The 20,998-nt window shown below is 37.2% G+C and overlaps 1 protein-coding gene across 3 annotated transcripts in view; it reads right to left on the bottom strand.

Annotated features, from left to right (window-relative positions):
* CDKL5 (cyclin dependent kinase like 5) overlaps nucleotides 1–20,998 on the bottom strand; it is a 130,190-nt gene that overhangs the window by 21,066 nt on the left and 88,126 nt on the right. For all 3 annotated transcript variants that reach the window (XM_061988572.1, XM_061988573.1, XM_061988574.1), the window contains exons 8-12: nucleotides 17,339–17,429; nucleotides 13,176–13,365; nucleotides 8,142–8,222; nucleotides 3,496–3,656; nucleotides 222–1,248 (exon numbers count right to left, since the gene is read on the bottom strand). In XM_061988572.1, coding sequence (XP_061844556.1) covers nucleotides 222–1,248; nucleotides 3,496–3,656; nucleotides 8,142–8,222; nucleotides 13,176–13,365; nucleotides 17,339–17,429 — 1,550 coding nt within the window. The remainder of the gene's footprint in view (nucleotides 1–221; nucleotides 1,249–3,495; nucleotides 3,657–8,141; nucleotides 8,223–13,175; nucleotides 13,366–17,338; nucleotides 17,430–20,998) is intronic.

Below are 20,998 nucleotides of genomic sequence, written 5' to 3'. Positions count from 1 at the left end.
TTAAGATAATGGTATTCATAGCCCATTTTTTCAAATAGTCTCTCATTTTGCACTTGAAATATTTAGCCCTTATGAAAACAACCCCTACACCCTTTGCCTTAAAACAAGACAGATAAAAACCTGCAAACAATCAAACAGAAGAGACAAAGCAGGATCCTGTTCCCATATGAAGTAAAGAGAGGAAGGTAAGACTTCCATAACGGGCAATAGATTGAACTAACCCTATTAGTATCTTCCGTACAGTCTTCTCGTGATGAGCCAACAGATCTTGTGAGTGACTTATGCTGCACCTGTGGAGATAACAGTTGCAGGCTGTTTGCTCTGGCTGCCATCCCTTGCCCTATGCTTAAGCCACCCTCTGAGCCCTTTGACCTCACTCTGTCCCGGCTCACATACATAGAGTGTCTATGAGGGCGCTGCTGTGAAGAAAAAGGACTGGTATAACCTAGACCATAGGAAAAAGATTCATGTGGAGCAGACAGAGAGTGGGAATGGCTTCCATCCATGTGATCTGGCAGTTTTAACTCCTCCATTGTTTTGGAGTGTCTTGTTGATGGTCTTCGTGTGTCCAGGGTACCCTCGCTGCGGTTATTCCTCCCAGACGGACTGAGCAAAGTTCTATTATCGCCGTGTCGGGGAGCAGTTGGACTGGTAGGAGAATTCAAGTCCATACAGCTGGATGGAAAATACCTACTGCTGTTTGGTTCTGCAGCTTGGGCCCTGGCCTCAGAAAGGTTGCCCACGGATTTCGAGTCTGTCAGAACCCCGTGGCTCTTGGACTTTGTCCGATATGAAGGACTCTTTGAAGACTGTGGGATAGTATCAATATAGCTGTGGCGACTGTGCTTGTCGCCGGCTTGCAGTGTCCCAGTTTTGCTCTGAGAAGTTTCCATGAATGAGTGCCGATTCTGTTGAGATCTGGTGTTAGACTTCAGGTACTTTGTGCCTGAACCATCAGAACTTTTTGGGTCCACATTAAAATCAAATTCAGTTTTTGCCTTTGTTTCCTTTGGGCTGAGAAGATGTGGCATGTTATTATTGGCTAGATCCTTGTTGCCAGACCCAGGTGTGTTGCTTGACTTTTTTGTATGCATTGGACTATGTGCAGCTCCAGAAAGGTTTCCATTTAAAAAGCTTTCATTTGCTGGAAGACCTTCTTCTCTTGGCCCGCCAACCCCTAGAGTCTGTATATCCTTGCTGTTAGATCTGTGGTGTGACTGCAAAGCAGAGCTTTTGCTGGCTTGATTTCTACATTAAAATGCATAAAGAAGCATTAATATACCAGATTGCACACTCATGTGTTAATAACTTCAACAAAAGTACACACATTTCAGAAAGGAGTTGCCATTTAAAAAACACAAAATTTAACTGCAGTGAGATCAAATCTGCCAACTAGGCATCAGAAGCTCCACTAAAATAACAGATTTGCACATGTTAGTACATTGTTATTTCTTTCTGGTATATCCTGATGGACAAACTCAGCTTTGGTTAATGGATTTTTCTGACAAGAAATTGAGATATAAAATCCACTCATAGAAATTCCAACAGATATTTTACACATTTATGTATGTGTGTAAGTAATATACATGGACATCAATCACATAAGCACTGCATTACAAAATGAGCTGCATATTCATTGAAAAAAAAAATCTTAAATACACCTGGCATATCAAAGTGAAGGCAGAACAACAAAGTATGTCAGAATTGCCAAAACCCTCTGATACAATCAATGCTCCAGGCCATCAGATGTACATCTGATTTGAAGGAGGAGGGGAGAGGTTATTGTGCTCATAAAGACATCCTGATGGAGTGAGCCTGAGCTCAGTGCAGCAGAACATGCCCTGTAGCACCAAACCCAAAACCAAGTCAACCACAGGAACTCCAGCTTTTGTGGGACTTGTCACTATCGCAGTTCTTGGCACACTAACGCGTCCCCAAAGCTGCACCCAAAATGCTCTGCACCCATACTGACTCAATTCAGAGCTGCCTGCCGATGTACCTAACCTCTACTCTCCAGCAATCCTGGGTTTGAGACTGCAGGACCAAGACATGAATTGGTTCTGTAAACACTCAGCCTGAATTTGTTTGAGGAAGATTTATTATTTCAGGTTTTCTAAAACCAGTTCTGCTTCTGGACTTACGCTGGCATTGCAAACTAGCTGTGACTGAGCAGCACTGCAGCTGTACTTGTTAGCCTTGATGGACCTAGGTGGTCTATGAGCAGTTAACTTCTTTTTGTATCAAACCTCTGATAATGGAACTCAGATATATTACTGAGGGATAAAGTAAGAGCTCATAGACCAGTAAGATGAGTTTGTACCTTTGTTGACCTCCTTGATAATTATAATTGGATCCTGATACCAATTTTATACCTAGGATTCTTGTATTATCCACTTCCAATGATCTAGTCCTGTATTCTATCAGAATTTCTAGAAATTTAGAAATTTTAATGCCAGATAAAATATTTTTTAGTTAAAAGGAAGTATATTTTGTAAAACTTACAGATAGAAGGAACCTAGTAATTTAAAATCAAGCAGGTAGGTAAGCATATTAGACAAGAAGTTGCCCATGAATCTAGGTTTTCCTTTCTTATGTCATATCTCTAATGGCAAAACTCCTATCCTAAAGATCTATTAAAGAAGCTAGAACATTTGTGTGTTTATCTCTGAAAGAGTAGAGATTGTAAATGTCAGTATCCCAAATCATAAAACGAGCAGTAATTTTTTTGAGTCATACAGGAAGAGCTAAAGAAAAACATGTCTAGGATTAAAAGCCACTATCATTCTGCATACTCCAGAGGAATGTCATGAAGCTTTTTGTACTGAAGTACTTTATCCACCAGTAAACCTTGTTTGTTGGATGTATTAAAGTGGCTACTCTCAAGCTATGTAGGTCCAACAAGGGAGTCAATAAGCAAACAGATAACTGCAACTGCAGACAAAATTGTGTTCATTCCCAGTTTGGAGCATGATCACAAATGCACACAATTTTCAGGACATTTAGCTGCTAAAAATCTACATAAATTTTGAACTTTCAAATATCAAAACCTTGGACAGATTTGCACATGTAGACTCATGGTAGCATTCCAAAGAAAAGAGCATTCCTTTGGAATCTTAGGCATCATCCAAGCCACAAATTTCTTACTGTTATTCAAGAAAGAGGCTAACATTTCTTTAAGATGGGTAAGACAACTTATTTTTCCTTTTTCGTATGTAGAAATGTCTTGAACATTGTATTTGCTTTTCTTTTTTTTAAAAAAAGTGTTCAGCCTGATGAAGAAAGTTAGCAAAAATTTCAGCTTGAATAGCTATACTACTGTAAAACTGCCCACTTCCTTTATTCAGAGAGGTAACATAGAACAGTACATATGTCTCAATGTGCCCACACTGTCAAATGACTCTTTTTCTTTTCTTGTAGACAATGTTGTAAGCATGAGAGCAATTCACTCATTGGTGGAGGAAATGACAGTAGTGACAGTGACATGACTACGTTTACCTGTTAGACAATGTGTTGCTGTCTACGTGGTAAGGTTTTCTCTTAGCTGACCGTGAAGGTGAGCTTCCACAGCGATCCAAGAGTCTTTGGGTTTGAAACGAAGGATGGTTCAAACATTGTTCTGTCAAATATCTATCTGCTGGATCTAACTTCAGTAAGTTCTTTGGAAGACAAATCCCAAAGTTTAAATGTTAGGATCTGGATTTACATCAGCAAAAATACAACAAAATCAAAAGTTTCTGTGATTTCTGTAATTTCATGTTCCATTGAACTACATATGATACAGTATAAACACCTATGTTCTACTTTAAAGATGGAAGACCTCGAACTGACTTACTATGAAACACATCCTTATGCTATATGTATGTAATGAATATATACACACATATAGTAACAGAGGTGTGCTCAAAATATGTTTAAAATACAAAAGAATCTAAACATTTAAAACTATCATTTATGTACATAGATACACATGTTTAAAAGAAATGTATTTTAAACATATTATTTGGGATAGACGTTAAAATGTTTAGAATGAAATATATTAAATTTACCACTAATAAAACACGACAGTGAAACAGTCTTTATAAACAAACAGAACAAGCATATGGGAACATTCTTACACAAATAAAAATAGTCTTTTAAAGTTAGTTGTTTTCAAAATACGCAAATTTTGAAGAGCTCTGTTTTTCTCTTCTATCTTTCAAATCCACCTATATTTTTAAAGGATAATCTAAACTGTTTACAATGCACTCAAGAGTAACATTTGCCTTATAATTCCATTAGATCTGCTGTGATTCTAAACAGACACTTTATGACACTTAGAAGGTATTTCATCTCAAAATCAAAAACCAGTAGGTTGGCTATCTTGGTAAGTTTGAAAGGTTTCTTGCAGGAAGAGGGCAATACAAAACCTAGAATATTTGAACATGCACGACCGTCAGCAAGGATAAAATTTTGACTAGCTAATAAGTAAACAGAATAGCTATTTTAAAGGGTTAAATACTCGAATGTGCACAACTGTCAGCAAGGATAAAAGTCTGAATGGTTATTAAGTAAAAACAATAGCTATTTTTAAAGGTTAAATAGATTGAATAGAGAACAACCCTATGTGTATATATGCATATGTACACACACACACAATGCAAATCGTATATGCATTAACATGGTATTCAGTCATTTGACACAAAACTGGTTTTCCCTTCATACATTCTCTGCACTTCAAACTGGAAAATGCTCAGTAAATAAAGTGGTAAACTACACTCCTATGTAGTTTAGTCATATAGTATATGGTATTTTCCTTTCTCAAGGGCCAAACTGTGTACTAAATCTTTTCTTTCCTACTTTTTTTTCTGGTGCTCATCACTACAGTGGATCAAATGGCCAAACAAACATGAGAAGGTCACATATGACTTCCACATTCTTCCTCAGAAGACAAGATATCCAGAGGCTTCCCTCAAGTGCCTGTATACTAACTTGCAGAGCTTGGACCACAAGCAAGGAGAATTGGAAGTCCATAGGGAATCACACGAGGCTGTGAACCTGCCTGGCATCCCAGCAAAGTAGTGGAGTGGGGCCCATGCCTGAGGAATTTTCACTGATGGGTACCCCACAGCTGGCTTCAGAAGAAATGGTGCAGGGAGAGAGAAGAGTGGCACTCCACCTAATTGAGTTTCTAGATGGTATCAAATACCAGTATGAAACAGAAGGTATATCCATTGAAAGCCTCTGAGTCAGCAGTAGAAGTGAAAGGAATATTTGTGATTTACGGTGGTAGTTTGCTACCATCCATGCAGTGAAGAGCATGAAGAAGATGAGCACAACTCTCTGCAAGAACAAGCAGAATTCTCCTAATCACAGGTGCTCGCCCTCATGGCAGGATTCAACTATCCAGACATTCAGTCTGTGTAAATCATCCAGGATAGTTCTTGACAATGTTGGTGGCAACTTCCTAGTGCAGCTGCTGGAGAGGCAAATCAGTCAAGGGCAGAACTTCACTCTACTTGACCTCTGCTCACCAACATTAAAGTACTTGTGACAAATCTAATCAGAGAAGACAGTCTGAGCTCTAGTGACCATGAGATAATTACAGTTTTGGATTCAAAGGAAGAGGAGAAAAAGAAGCATCAGGGATAGGACACAGGACTTCAGGAGAGCACACTTCAGCTTCTGTAGGGAATTACTGGGCAGAATCTCATGAAAAACTGCCACAAGAAGATAAGTGTTCGGGAGAGCCACTTGATTTTTAAAGAAGTTTCTTGAGAGTTGGGGAACAAAGCCTCTTATCGTACAGAAGACCAAAGCAATTTTCATATGGTCAGGCAGGCTAAATGAGAAGTTTTTTAATGAACAAAAAGGAAAATAGGACTGTGTAAGAAGTAGAGTCAAAGACAGGGTGCAAAGGAGGACTATGAAAGCGCTGTGTTAGCACAAAGGGTAAGGTCAAAGTCCAGTTGGAGCTAAAGTAAATGAAGAACACCAGGGGTAAAAAAAAAGGGTTCTGCAAGTATTCCAGTAGTAAACAGAAGCTAAGAGAAAATGAATGTATGCTGCTGAATGGGGGAGACAATTGAATGACAGGTGATATGAAAAAAAGACTGAAATACTCAACACATTTTTTTGTCCAAGTCATCAAATGCAAAACCAGCTCCCAACTGCCAAATACATGCTTGCAAATCAGCATGATTTGTGAAAGGGACAGGAGGAGAGAAGGAACAAAACAACAAGGCCAAATGAGTGCCTCTTCATTAATCTAGTCTAGTAATGTTCTCAAATTAGAGATATAACAATAACTCACTAATTTAGCTGGCATAAATTGAAATCTGGGTTATTCAGTAATCTAGTAATCAGACCGGAGGTCCTTGGGAATGCAGATAACGAGGAACACACCGAGCATGGACATGTGTCAGACTGCCCAGTGTTTGGAGAAGAGATAGGCATACAGCAAAGTACGGGCAGCGTTTGTAGCATGCAACTTAACCACAAGCCTCTTTTTTTCTCTTATTGTAGTCTTTTGCTCATTCTAACAATGTTCCAACTCACAAATTACGTCACATAGGTAAAGCACAAAATACCGCTTCTACAGAATCTCTGAGCTTTCCCACCTTGTAGGGAGAAATATGGACAGAAAAGTTGAAAAGAATTATGTAAAGCGAAATGGAATTATTTGGAAATCTGTTTCCCTAAAATTCAGTTGCTTCATGTCACAAATTAGTAACTTTTAAATCACACTAAAAGAAAACAAAAGATATGGAGATATACCATAAAAATGAGGATAAACTGAAAATAAACTCTGCTCCAATATGTGTAACAACGGTTAGAAGAACGATCTTGAAATCATCATGCAGCAATATATACACTACTACAGCTTCAGTTACACCTAACTATGATGCTGGGAAAAAAGTTTCTGCTAATTAGAAAATGGAGGAGAATGTATACTACCAAAACAAGCAATTACATGCACTGAGGTACCTAATTTCGTGGACTCCATGAAATCAAGATAAAAGCTATGATGATGCTCTTTATCAGGCAGGAAGAGCAAATGAGTGATCTGGATGAGTTGTGTTGAAGAAAAGAGTAGAGCAAATTTGGTGGATTTCTGCTGGTTACATAAATACTGCTAAAAGCAAATAAACACCCAAGTATACCCCAAAACAGCCACTCTCTGGTTTCCAAGACAACTGATGCAGATGGGCTTGGGACCACAAGTTTCATTTATAGTTGATAGCCATAACCATGCTTCATATTTGTCCCAGATCACTTTTAATTCTTAGGCGGTACCCCAGTGATTCTAATTTTTGACATTATGACCTTTCTTTTTCAGTTTACTTTGGATGAAAAAATGGGAGAGTTGTACTGTAGCCTACCATGGTGATTTTTTATAGTACAGTGATAAGGAAAATATACATATTGCAAACCTAGGAATATGGTATGAATGCATAGCACAACACTTTGCAGTGTTTGGCTATTTTGAAGGTAGTCAGCTTCTCCTGCTCCCTTGTAAGAAACTATCTTAGGACTATGTTTAGGGGGCTGGACTAGATGATCTTTAGAGGTCCTTCCAACTCCTACCATTCTATGATTCTATGAATATCCTACTTTGTCTATGGGTAACTAGCTGACTTGTTCCAAAACAGGAGTGAAGAGTAACTTAAACATGCATGCTGTGTAGAGGTGAGTGATAACGGGCAGATCAAGGGCTCAGATAAAAAAATCCAAACAAATAAACCTGTGCATTAACTTTGACAACTGTCCACATCTTCATACTTATCCAACAACAAATGAACAACTCTCTGTAGATTTATCTAAATTTATTATGGGTTGAGAGCTTGTACTCCAGCATTACAAAGTTAACCTGTGCATCTTAATAGGTCAGTGTGCATGCATATTGCTGCAAATTATGGTGACTGTTTTTTCTGGATCATGTAGTATTTGTCAAATCAGTCATATTTGAACAGACTCTCCTGGCACTTTATTTTCCTGATTCTAAGGAAACATCAAGTCTTGCTACAAACAATGCTGATATCAAAATGTCTCAAAAGGAAGTTCACAAGTACTTTTAAGATGTATTACATTAGGAAACAAAGACAAAAAGTAACTTACATCTTGCCCTACACATTGTAGATGGAAAATAAAATACATTTTCCTACCTTCATAAGATCAAGCAATACACCACTTAAAATTCCCAAGTATCTTCTCTCTAAAGACTGTGGGTGATTGACTGCTGGAAACTGTAGAAATAATATAGTATAACAAGAATTTAAACAAGGTGTGTAAATAATGGGAATCATATGCATTGAGAAAGTTAATTGTTTATGAAACATTACAAAACACTATAATGAAACAAATGACTTTCTGTATGATATGCATCTAGTCAACCAAAGAAAGTACTCCTGATTAGCAGGGCAGCCAAGGAACCTCTCTCAAATGAGAAATAATCAACTTAGATTTAAAAATATATTTGTGACGTTATGATTGGCAAGTGGTGGGAAGTTTAAAATAGATTCAGAAATATGATTTTTTTTTAAAGCTTTGAGAGAATATAAGAGTGCAAATACAGTACTAATTAGATACCACAGACTAATAGAAAATTCCAAAATGGTTTTAGTGAAAAATATCAAAGCCCCAAAGTTTTAGGTCTCAGGACTGCTCCTGTGGTCATGTTGCAGTAAGAATTGGCAACACTGTGAGACGCAGAGCACACTGCTGGAAGGCATCTTTTGACAACTAGAGCCTGGACAAAACCTGATTAAGGCAGTATTTGAAATAAGTCTTGCCTAGAAAGAATAGGACATGCAGGGATGGTGTAAAGAAAAAATAAAGCACAGAATTGTGGTTTTTTTGCTTGCCTTGTAAACAAGGCAAGAGTCATGTAAAATTAGGACAGAATATTTCCTTTTTATCAAATGAAAGAAAAGTTGCTCAATATTCTGTTGGTATAATGTAATGTCAAGTACAATGAGTTGAGAAGAAACAGATAACAAAGATCCGTTTCCAGACTGTGGCATGTCTTGAACTGACAATCAACAAACATATAAACTCATTTCAGTGAGGCAATTTCAAATTTAAGAACTGAACAGATATTCCAGCGTTTTCAGAAACAGAAATTAAGTCTGGATTTTGAACAGAGGCATAAAAACCCTCATGGATCCAACTTATGCTGATTTCAGAGAAAAACACACATTTGAATACCAGAAAAGCCTCTGGAAAAACACAAACCAAAACAACAATCAGCTAGCCTATTGACATTAATCACAGTTTATCCAAAACTATGCAACTGAGATCCAGACACTTTGTTAGCAGTTCCCAGAGTTGTGGAACTTGCATAATACTGTGTAAGTGTTTCAATTGCAGCCTGGCATCCACATCCTATGTGTTTTCTAAAATGTCCTCTGAAGCTAACAGATCAAAGCAAGAATATTGACAATAGGAAGCATGTATTGTTCTCATCCACTGCTACATAAAAGTCCTGACTATGTGTCCAAATGGGCTCAAATAATACATAAAATATACCTCCATGAATTACTGAGTTATAGTTAAAAATCACTGAAAAGATAAGAAAACAATACAAATCAAATCAGTGATTAAGATAGACTATAGCAACAAATGCCAACAAACATTTCATGTGGAAGCTTGCTATAGCATAAAAACATATGAGAACATATGTTTGGTATAAAACAACAATGAGCAGGAAATCTTAAAGACTATTGTCCCTTACTTTCACTTTTCATTTTTCAGTTCTCACATATAGGTAATAATGTGCAGTTAAGTGCATATATGTTCACCTTCCTCAGATTAAATACTAGCATCAAATCTACACTTTGAAGAGCAATCGAGTGCAACAATTCATTTCCAAAACCACATTTTATTTGGAAGCAAAATACATTGAATGTGCATTATATGTGCATAAGTGTTAGACCACTATGAATTGGTGCCCATTGTAGTGGCATTACTTTTCATAATTTACATTATGTGAGCATTGAAGGAAAAGGAAAAAAAAACATTAAATTAAATGTGTTTGTTTTTGAATGGTCTCTGTATTTTTCTTTTTACTTTGCTCTCTTTGAAGTGGTTTACTAATGATAAAAAATGTAGTCCAAGTCAATCACATTGATTTTAGATAGTAACTTAGGTGAATCAAGGCTTCCGTGTTTCATATTTTATATGAATCAAATGGCAAAAGTCTCATCTACATGTAGACATCATAAAGAACATTCTACATTTGTAACGATCAGGGCAACGGGAAAATATGTCAAAGCCATGCAAAGCAGTAATAAAGAGATTCACTGCAATTGTTCAGATTCTCCAACTTATGTATAACTTATTTGTAGAAAAATCTTTACACCCCTACCACTCTTATTTCTTCATTCTATGATTCTGTGATATTTTCCATAAAGAAATGAGCCTTGGTATTTTCTGATCTCACAGTAATTAATTTATTTGGCCTTTCAACATAGTACGGATGTTTTCTTTCTCAAAGGTTTAACAAGGACAAGTGCAGAGTCCTGCACCTGGAAAAGAACAACCTCGTGTACTAGCACAGGCTGGAGCTGACCCACTGGAGAGCAGCTCTCTCTGCAGACACCTGGGAGTCCTAGTTGATAATAAACTGAACATGAGCCAGCAATGTGTCCTCGTGGCCAAGAAGGCCAATGGCATTCTGGGATGTATCAGGATGAGTGTAGCCAGTAGGTCAAGGGAGATTCTGCTCCCCCTCTACTCTGCCCTGGTGAGGCCTCATCTGGAGTCCTGTGTCCAGTTCTGGGCTCCTCAGCTCTAGAGGGACAGGGAAGTGCTGGAGAGAGTACAGCACAGGGCCACCAAGATGGACAGGAGCACCTTCCTTACGAGGAAAGACTGCAGGAACTGGGGCTTTTTAGTCTAGAGAAGACGAGACTGAGGGGGAATCTCATTAATATTTACAAATATCTAGATGGTGGATGTCAGGAAGTTGGGGTATCATTTTTTTTCTATTGTACCTAGTGACTGGACAAGGGGTAATGGGATGAAGCTGGAACACAAAAAGTTCCACTTAAACATAAAAAAAAAATCTATTTCACTGTGAGGGTGATGGAGCCCTGGCACAGGCTGCTCAGGTAGAGTGTGGAGTCTCCTTCTCTGAAGGTTTTCAAAACCCGTCTGGACACGTTCCTGTGTGACCTGATCTAGGTGAACCTGCCTCTGCAGGGGGGTTGGATTAGATGATCTCTAAAGATCCCTTCCAACTCCTACCATTCTATGATTCTATGAAACCTTGCAAGTGAGGAGAACTCTGTGTGTGTATATATATTCATGGAAGAAATGAGCAGAAAGACAGAAAATTTGCAAATGTGCATCTGGATGCATGTGCCTCTGGTAATGGAGTGTTCATTTTAGAATTTTTAAAATCCTGTGCTACAATACGGTAGTACTCACAGCTATGGTAATATAGAAATTCACAAAGCCTAAACATATGAATGAATGATTCCACACTATGGGATAGCTTTATCTTATGAATATCCAGCACCAGATCCAGCTTGTAAATAATAATTTGCATGATGACAGCTTACCTTATATTTGCTATGCCACAAAAAACCATTCAACTATTAAACACTATAGTCCATTCAGAAAAATGTACTTTTAAGCTTATCTTATAGCATGGAATAATTTTCTCCCATGAATTAACTAATTAATGTCACATTCAAAACAAATACTTTTGTAGGGTTTTTCATGTTTAAGCCATTATTCAGACTTTACTTCAGTATTTGAAACCTACTCTTTTTTAGAAGGCATATGGTACTGTCTTTATCATTAGTATCATGACTTTACAGATGGAGCTAAGAAGGCAGCAACATATCTGAGGCCAAGTAATAATCCATTGATCTAGGATGAGAACAGAGACTCATAACTCTCAACTGTGTGCTAAGCTCATTAGGACACTGCTGTCTTCTTGAATTACTGTATTTTAAAGCCACCAAACACAGATACCTCATTCTCATCCTAAGACATTACAGAGCACTTATCCAAATAAGATTACACTGCACAAATAGAACCACTGTAAAATAATGATGAAGAAGCAGTGATTTATTTTGCTCACAACTTTTAAAGTGCTTCTCTCCTGATAAGTTTTTTTTTTAACAGAAAGTCCCATCTAGCCCACTGTTATGAACAGGATAAAATACAAACAGGAATTTGCAAGAAATGCTTATCTGATGGAAATTCGACAGACTTCAACAAAAGCACGTAGGAATTAGCTGTCCTTGTAGCTAAAATAATTTTCCTAACACCTTAAGCCAACTATTTATTTTCTTATCTTTTTTTGCTAAACACATTTTATTGCAACTTGTAACACTTTTTAACACAACTAGGTTGCCCTCTTTCCCAATTCTCATTCTCTAAGTTTTCTCTTTCAGAGTCTAGCAAAGATCAGGTCCCTTAAAATCTTTGTATGTCTCTTTATATGATTTTACACTAACAACTTGAGATCATCTATTAAGATCATAAAATCCCCTTCTAAAGCAACATTCATTAATTAAAAAATTGACAATGAAATTACAAGAAAATATGAGTACAATCACTGACCAGGTATTGTTAAAGATAACACAGCTATCATATATTGATTCCCAACTCAAGTTGCTTCTCCACGCTAGTAAGCCTCTGTCATTTCATGGTACTGGCAAACCCCTGAATGAGGAACAATGTTGTCAGCATGGAGAGCTTTTATACTCACGTGGCTTACATCAACGTAAGTCCAAAGGTAAAAAGCTCTTCTGCCATGATAGCAGCATCTATGGCTCAGATTTTTCTAACACAGTAGCCTGAAGACAGCGGGCATGAATTTTCCACATCCTGAACTGACATAGCTATGCCACTAAAATTACAGTGCAAACTCATCAGGGTAGTGCTAAGCTGGGTATAAATGTTAATCTGCATGCTAAAAAAAGTCAAAGAAATTAAATAAAATCTTTACTCAACTTTTAACAGTAAAACAAATTTATCTATAAAACTCAACAGTGGTGTAAACAGAATTTTACCTTGAATTATGAATACCTTATAATAGAAATATCTTACACCTACACAGAAACACATGCAATAGATAATGCACAATATACATGAAAATAACCTTCACAGCAACAAAGACAATACTGTAGATACTGTGTGAGGAAAAAAAACCCAATCAAAAACAAAACAAAGCTTTCTCTTACCCGCAAGCCATGGAAGCGTGGGTTGCTATAGAAAAGCTTCATCTGCTCGGCTGGCAGAGGGCCTAGCACCTTCTGAATGGTAAAGAGCTGGTCAATCTCACTCTCTCCAGGAAACAAGGGCTGCCCATCACTCAGCTCCCCCAGGATACAGCCTACAGACCACATATCCACAGCCTTTCCATAAGGGGCTCTGTAAAGTAAATGTGGAAATGTTTTTCACCGACTGACACCATCTTCTCACAGAGTTGTTTCAATTTATTTACCGTATTTCCCATGGTCCTCTTCCTTACAACCCTTACAACACAGAAACTTTGATATGAAAGAACTAGTTAAAATACCAAGCCTTCGATTGCCTGATGTATCATGGCTTGAAAAGGTAGGAGACGAATTCTCAAGTAATTCCAAAGATCTGGTTACCTTTGTGAAAATTCTTTCCTACAAGAAAGATCTTTTTGACTGCAAAGTTGTTACCATTCACAGTAAAACTAGCACTAGCTTCCCTTCTCTCCAGGGGTTAATGATTGTGCTCTATTTCTGCATTACATTTCTTTTCCCATTGTGTTTAATAGGTGGGTAGGCATACTGGGTCTGGCAACTGGACAAACAGAAGTGATGAAAAATCTTTGTTTCCACATTCAGACAGTGAAATTTTAATTAGAAAACAGAATGCCCCTGAAAGCTATTCCACAAAAGACAGAGGAAGTCATGAAAGCGTCATAAAACAAGTAATAGCTGTTTTGCAGCAAAGCCACGGGTGGGGTTTTGGGGAGAAATTCTGATGGGTGGTCTCTGTGTGTGCTGGGGAGGATGGCACCTGGTATTTTAAACTGCAAGAAGTTAGGTCAGCAATAAAGAGGTGTAGGGAATTCATCAGAAACAAAACCAAGTGGTGTGAGTGTTACACCAGCAAGGGCTATACTAGTTTTTCTGGAGACTATATACATGGATATTTAACAGAAGAAGAGGCAATATGGATACTCAGGTCAGCAGAGAGTCTGACCTTGAGGATGATTTGTAAGACATGTCTGACACAATCAGAATGTAGAGAATGGAAGTTCATGTAAAAAAAAAGAGTGACAGACTACTGCAACGTTAATTCTAAAGGAACAAACACTGAAGAAACACAGAATCCTTTTGGACAGTTTCTGATTTTCACTCTAAGGTTCTGTTTCTTGACCAGCTTGTTTAGCTGACTACCTCAAATGTGCAATAGCTAACGCATTACACACTTGTGGATTTTCATTGTTTCTACTATAGATTCAAGCAACTTCTTTTCTGTATACCCAAGTTCTTGTTTGTTGAATTTGTACATTTTTTTTGTAAACATTTAACTTACTTTAAGAACCTCTTCTAGGCATTTAAGTTTTAAGCAGAATGACTAGAGAACTCTAGTCAGGTCAAAGAATAAAAAAGAATTAAGATTGGAATAAAGACCGACCAGAAAAAAAATATTTCACTGAGTCTTTTCTGAGTCCTTTTGAAACTTGTAATTCAACAAAACCTCTGTTTCAAGAGATTTTTAAATTAAAGTTGTCTTGTCTATTTCTGGAATAAGACAACATCAAGAGTTGCAGGTGACATCCTATCCTAAATCTGTTCCCTTCACTCCTAGGCAGACCTGCTTGAGCAGGGAGGTTGGACTAGATGATCTCTAAAGATCCCTTCCAACCCAACCATTCTGTGAATCTGTGATTTTCTCCTTCCGTATGCTGATGATTAAAGATGGTTACAGAGAAAATACTCTCAGACTAAAGAAAAAAAAATCTGACTTTTCTCAGCTGATTATTCATGATTATTTTTTTCACTTTATGGGGAGGATACCTGGCCAGAGATTGATTTAGTTAGTGATGATTTAGTTAAGTGAAGGTGTAAAACTATTTCTAGCTAGACAATAGCTTGAGTGAAACCAAAGGCCTTCTGAGATGCCTCGTGCTAGAGTCTATGGTAGCTAGGAAGGCTGAAGGAGGACACCAAAATTTCAAGAACCATTTGCCTTTCAGAATCTGCCATGAGACACTGCAGTCCTTTCACAACATCAAAGTTTGTCTGACTGGAATAGACTGATGACAAGGAACCACTAGTGGCAATGCAAAGAATGCCAAAACTCCTGAAGTACTATAACTATTACAATGTCTCTGTGGGTTAACCACACAGCCTTACTAATCTCACATAGTGACTACCTGTGGACTTGCTGAGACACTCAATGTTTGTCCTTTCTGTGATGCTGCTAGTACAACCTACCCATTTGGTTAGGTCTGAGTGCCAAGGGCTAGTTTTTCACCATGCTGCAAAAGGCAGTACAGGCAAGAATAGACTCCAGAGCCACGGATCTACTCTTAAGATATCAGCCTGTAATGGAAAACTGAGGCTCTATAAACAAAAGAGTTTCTGAGTGTGCCACTAAAAAAAAATTACCTTTTTGTTATGACAGAAAGACAAGCCCATCTTTATTTGCAACCTCAGTAATAGGCAGGTTTCTCTACTACAAACTGAAATAGGGAAAAGGTTATAAGGCTAGGGCATTGGAGAACAAGCTAGGGTTACAACTGAAGAATGGGCTAAAACTCCTTAGAGGTAGAGACCATTACCTTTTCTTGCTCACAAGAATAAAGGAAATTGGGTCACAGTTTAAGAAGTTTCCACTATTTTCTCTGTAGTCAAATAGAAACAAATCGGAAAACTCTCATTTCTTAAGGCAGTGGAAGTGTAAACTGCAACTTTTTTGTTTTAAAAGGCATACTCAAGACTCCTGTTCTGCTGACTATCAGATCAGTATTGTCAGATCACAACATGCAAACAACGCAAGAATGATGTAGCTCGATAAATGAAAGTCCTATAGAAGAGAGTCCACAAATCAGAAGTACTACAGTCTATACCTGCACAAATTACATTCTCTAAATGTTTTTGTCTAGTAATTTTATGTGACTTAAAATCTATAGACTTTTAGCAATATTCTGTCATTGAAGGATATAGAGTACTCCACTAACAGTTACCTGAGGCTCTCCCAAAGTGAGCAGATTTTGGATGTTCTATGAATTATTAGGCAGCAATTTCTTTCCTCTCCTGAAATTTAAGTCTTGAACTTTACCACAAAACAGAAACCTCTCTGGGACAGATTTAAAAACTGAAAAAGTAAAACTGTATTTGTTAAAATGGATAGATTTAATATTCCTGGGAAGTCTTTTGAATATTAGATGCTTATGAAGACTTGGTAAATGCAGGGGAAAGGGTAAGATGAGTGTCTGGGAAATAGAACAGGATTTCCAAGAAACATACACCACTTTGTGCCAGAAAAACTTGGCGTCAGGAACATACACCACCAATGCTGAAGTCATACAAATTAAATACACAGAGTCCCTCTCTTTCTTTACAAGCTAATCAAACAAATTTAGTCAATTACAAACAGACATGATTTCTGCTAAATTTCCTTTGGTTTTGAAAACTGCATGGCAGATTAATACTACTTTTGCCAAGTTTTTCATGTCTTTCCTTCTAAAGCCTCATTACTACTATAGACAAAGAGTAACATGTTGTGTAACTAAAAAGGCCACAATTGATGCTTCATTCCAACTCTTTTTTTATACTTATATATACACATACATACACACACTTTTCTGGAAGCTTAGTAATATCTGTTTTCTCCAAAATATGAAAATCTCATTTTGAGGTTTTTAATAGCAATTTTAATGTACTATTTAGCATAGAACAATGCAAAATAAAATAACTTTAGCAGTGTTGGTTGGGAGTATCTGGGAATGAAAACCAAATCATTCCCAAAGGATGAAGAGCACTAGGCACATAGTATGGCAAAAGTTGTGCTGCCATTGCTGCGTGATGTCCACCACAAGGTTGATGGCACATTTCAGGCTGTAGGACCATGGAAACTTCTGAATTGAATGGAAGGGACAGGAATCTGAAGTACATTTGTTATTACTCAGCTTCATATTTGAATCAGTTAAGCACTGCTCAGATCAAGATCAGTGAATATGTCAATGATCCATGCCAACTTCTTGGAAATGAACAAAAATTAATGTAAATCTGGAAGTCTCTTGAAATCTTCTCTTTAAATCAACAAGTGATCTCCAAGGGTAAATCTTAGAAAAGGTGCTTGAAAAAATGTAAAGAATCAAAAAAGATTTATCATGGCAGTTCTAAAAACTTACCCAAGCAAGAGTTCAGGGGAGCGGTACCATCTGGTAGCCACATATTCTGTATAGTTAGCATTGCTTCCTTCAGAGAGATTACGAGCAAAGCCTGTCAAAGAAACAAATGGAAAGATTATATTCTAATTTAAATATAATATGCATATCTCCGCTGATTTTGACAGTAAAAAGTCATGCCTATTTATATAGAAGCAAATTGTTTAAAACTCCTAGTGCAGAATGATGACTCCAACAATTGTTTGTCTACTGAAATGCAAGCTTTTATTGATATGCAGTGAAAGTCAGCATGGCTGCTTTAATGACTACTTGCATACTCTCCTCAGAAGTCTACAGGGTTTTGCTATTACTTATCATACTTTGCCATAATCAAAGCAGAATGGTAAGAGTTACCTGTCAGTATACCAGGCAAGCTATTGAACTATTGCCACTAAATTTCACTGAGCTGCTGTTTACAGAAGATTCACAGCATTGCAAACATACTACATGCATGGATTCTCTTCCAGTCGATCCTAACCACTACAGTCACACTGCACTGACATTTTTAAAGTGGTCAAGAAACTATGTATCATTTTCATTTAACAACATTCCCTCCCTGACTTAGCAAGAAACAGAGTCATCTATCAAAAGTACGAGAAACAAGAGTCTACCAAACTGCTTTATAACTGCATTTCTCTCACTTCGCATGTGTCAGCTTCCCATCTGCTTTAGCATCACATTCATAATAAGGCTCTGAGTGAATTAGGATCTGAAATCAAGTCCAAATTGACTTCCTTCTTCCACATAATTTTAATAATAATAATTTTTTTAAGTATACTTACCTGCAATTGTACCAAAATTTCCATCCTAAGGCACAACAATCAAGATCACTGACTGTCACAAAAAAAATCCCAGACGTAGGAATAACTTATAATTTAGGTTTTGTTCTCTTCCATTTATATAAAAAGTCAGCTCAACACCACAATAATGATGTAACTGAATTCTTTATGTAGAATTACTCTAAGACAGATGCTGACAGTGTCTTCTGAAAAATATCAAGTGCCTTAGTGTTTTCAAAAAGATAAATAATATCAAGGTGAGACTGAGGACAGAGAGATCTTAACAGCGAGACTCCAGATGAGTAGGTATCTTAGCAGAACTCAAACTGAGAGAAGTTTTTGGGACTGAAACGTTTTATTTGGGGATGTGACATTAAACTCATTCCAAAATTCACCTCAGTGAAATCACAATGGTCTTTCCATTACTGCATGAATGATGAAGAAAGAATAAAATTTCTGAAGTGCTGCAGAGGTATAAAGCATAATTTCTTTTTTTTTAAATAAATAAGTGCTATTTAAATGCTATGTTCATTTATCTTTATATCTGAGTGCCAAAACTGCTTTTCCCACACAGCTACGCTTGTAAGGTCATACTTTTATTTATTTATTTGTTTAGCATCTTGAAAGTTTCTCTCATTTACCAACTTAGTATGAAGGAACCTAGCCCTAGTCACACCTGCAAAACACTCCTTTACTCCAAGCTGAAGTAAAGGTTTGGATGCAGATTATTATTATTATTAGACTAGTGATCTGAGAAAACAGTGATAAATTTGTTAATGCAATAGGTTACAGTTGATACTTTTTGCAGGATACTTTTAAGATTTAGTAAATAAAAGGCATGTATATTGAGGAAAAGACATTTCTAAGTTGTCCCAAAATAATAATAATTCTGATCTGTTCCCGTAAAATCTAATGAACATTACTGAGGCTGCTGGAAAAAAGCTGGAAATTTTTATTTCTTCTAACATTGGGACTGAAAAAATTTCTAAACATTACTATATTTAGAACTGCTTAGGCAGCCCTGTTTCTGTTTCAAATTACATGATCTGACAAAACTTGTCAGTGAAAAATCCTTCATTCATGTGTTTAAAGAGAGGGAAGATAATCAAGGAGCTACGTTGAAGAAATGGGACAGATGAACAGTGGGAAGCCTCAGATTGAATGAGTGTAAAAGATAGAAAGACAGACAGAAAAAGGTGGCACATGATACAAATAAATACATGTGCTAATGTAATGCACAAGCCTGGCAGCCGACAATCCACGAGCACCAGAAGAATCAACAAGGATGCATCCTCCTCCCTCCTGCCAAGTCTATTGGAACTTGGTCACAGTTAGGAGCTATCATGTGCAGAGATTAGCAGCAGCTACCATAGTCTGAAAAAAATCAACCCTTAACTTTTAACTAGGTGCAGCACAAATTTGATGTGGCAAGATAGGAAATAATATTATTGACAGGGGTTTCAATGTCAAAAATAAGAAAAAGTAAGAAATTTCAGGAAAGGACTTTAAACAACTCAGAACATGGTAGGAGACATGTCAAGGAAAAAGGTGTAAGGAAAAGAGAAGATGACTGTCAGTCTCTCACAGAAAAATAAGACAAATTTAAGTTCAGCACAAATCATTCCAACATTAATGACACGTAAATATTTTAATAGATGCCTAGGAACACTAGGGAACTTCCATTATTCAGAGTTTTAAGAATAAGTTAAGTGAACACCTGTCAAGAATGCTAAAGACATACTTAATCCTTTCTTTGAGTACGAGAAAAACTAGAGAATGTCTTAAGGTCTTTTCCAGTCCCGTGTTTCACAATTTCTATGCTTACACATCATACAGAAATTAAGAGATTGCTAAAACAAGTAATTTTGAAGCCCTGGTGTTGAAACAGCAAATGCACTAGACAGAAAGCCTATTTCCAACAGTCAGATGCATTTGCCGTAATTGGCATTTTGTACTGTTCTCTTTTTCCACTTCTATGGGCAGAAATGACACCCACACAACATGTGTCCAGGCAAGTACCACATTCAATCTCATTTTTATCTAGCACAATATGTACAGAACACATGGCACAAGGATTATGAAGAACTATCATGTTAAAAATTCATGAACTTTTCTATTCAGATTGCTTTGTCCACTGGGCTATTCAGAAATATCCAATTACTTCAATACCTGTATTGAGATGCAGGCATAGACCTTTTCTTTGCATTTGTTATCACATGAAGAAGGTGACATTGTATGTGACAAGTACCTGTGTTTCAAAATATGAATCAGGTAGGCAGACAGCATATCTTGTTAAAAGGCAAATTCTTATGCCCTAATCTGTACACATTCAGGAAATGTTTGTGGCTAATACTGTTCTGATAGTCATTTTACAGCAATAGCTTAAGCTTAAGCTACTAGCAATAATGTCAATTAGTAAAAAAGGATAAAAAAAAAAAGATTGATCCCAAATTATATGAGTTGCTTGGAGTTTTAAATTCAACTAAATCTGAAGAATTGACCAAAATTCAAACTAACCCTCACAAGCAGAATAACAGAAATTGTCATAACTTAGTTTGCCTTCCCTGAGATTGTACCTAGCAGCATGAGTACACTGTGCCTACACATCTCTTCCAACAGCAGGAAGAGAATGTGGCTCAAGCCAACAGTACATCACTGCCAGCAGAATTCACATTGTCTGTATCTAGTGAGGAAAAGGACATCTAGAACATGACTGGGACATTTGTCCAGCTTTTTATTTTCCTGTGATACTGCCACACAGTATCAGAGGATGCTGACACAAGTTCACATGTAAAGGCTTGTTAGCTGATGGCAAATGCCAGCTCTAACGGTGAACCTTACTCTC

Source organism: Colius striatus, chromosome 1 (assembly GCF_028858725.1).
Source record: "Colius striatus isolate bColStr4 chromosome 1, bColStr4.1.hap1, whole genome shotgun sequence".
In the NCBI taxonomy this organism is placed as follows: Eukaryota; Metazoa; Chordata; class Aves; order Coliiformes; family Coliidae; genus Colius; species Colius striatus.
The sequence above is the reverse complement of the archived record's forward strand: the minus strand, read 5'-3'. Positions and strand labels throughout refer to the sequence as shown.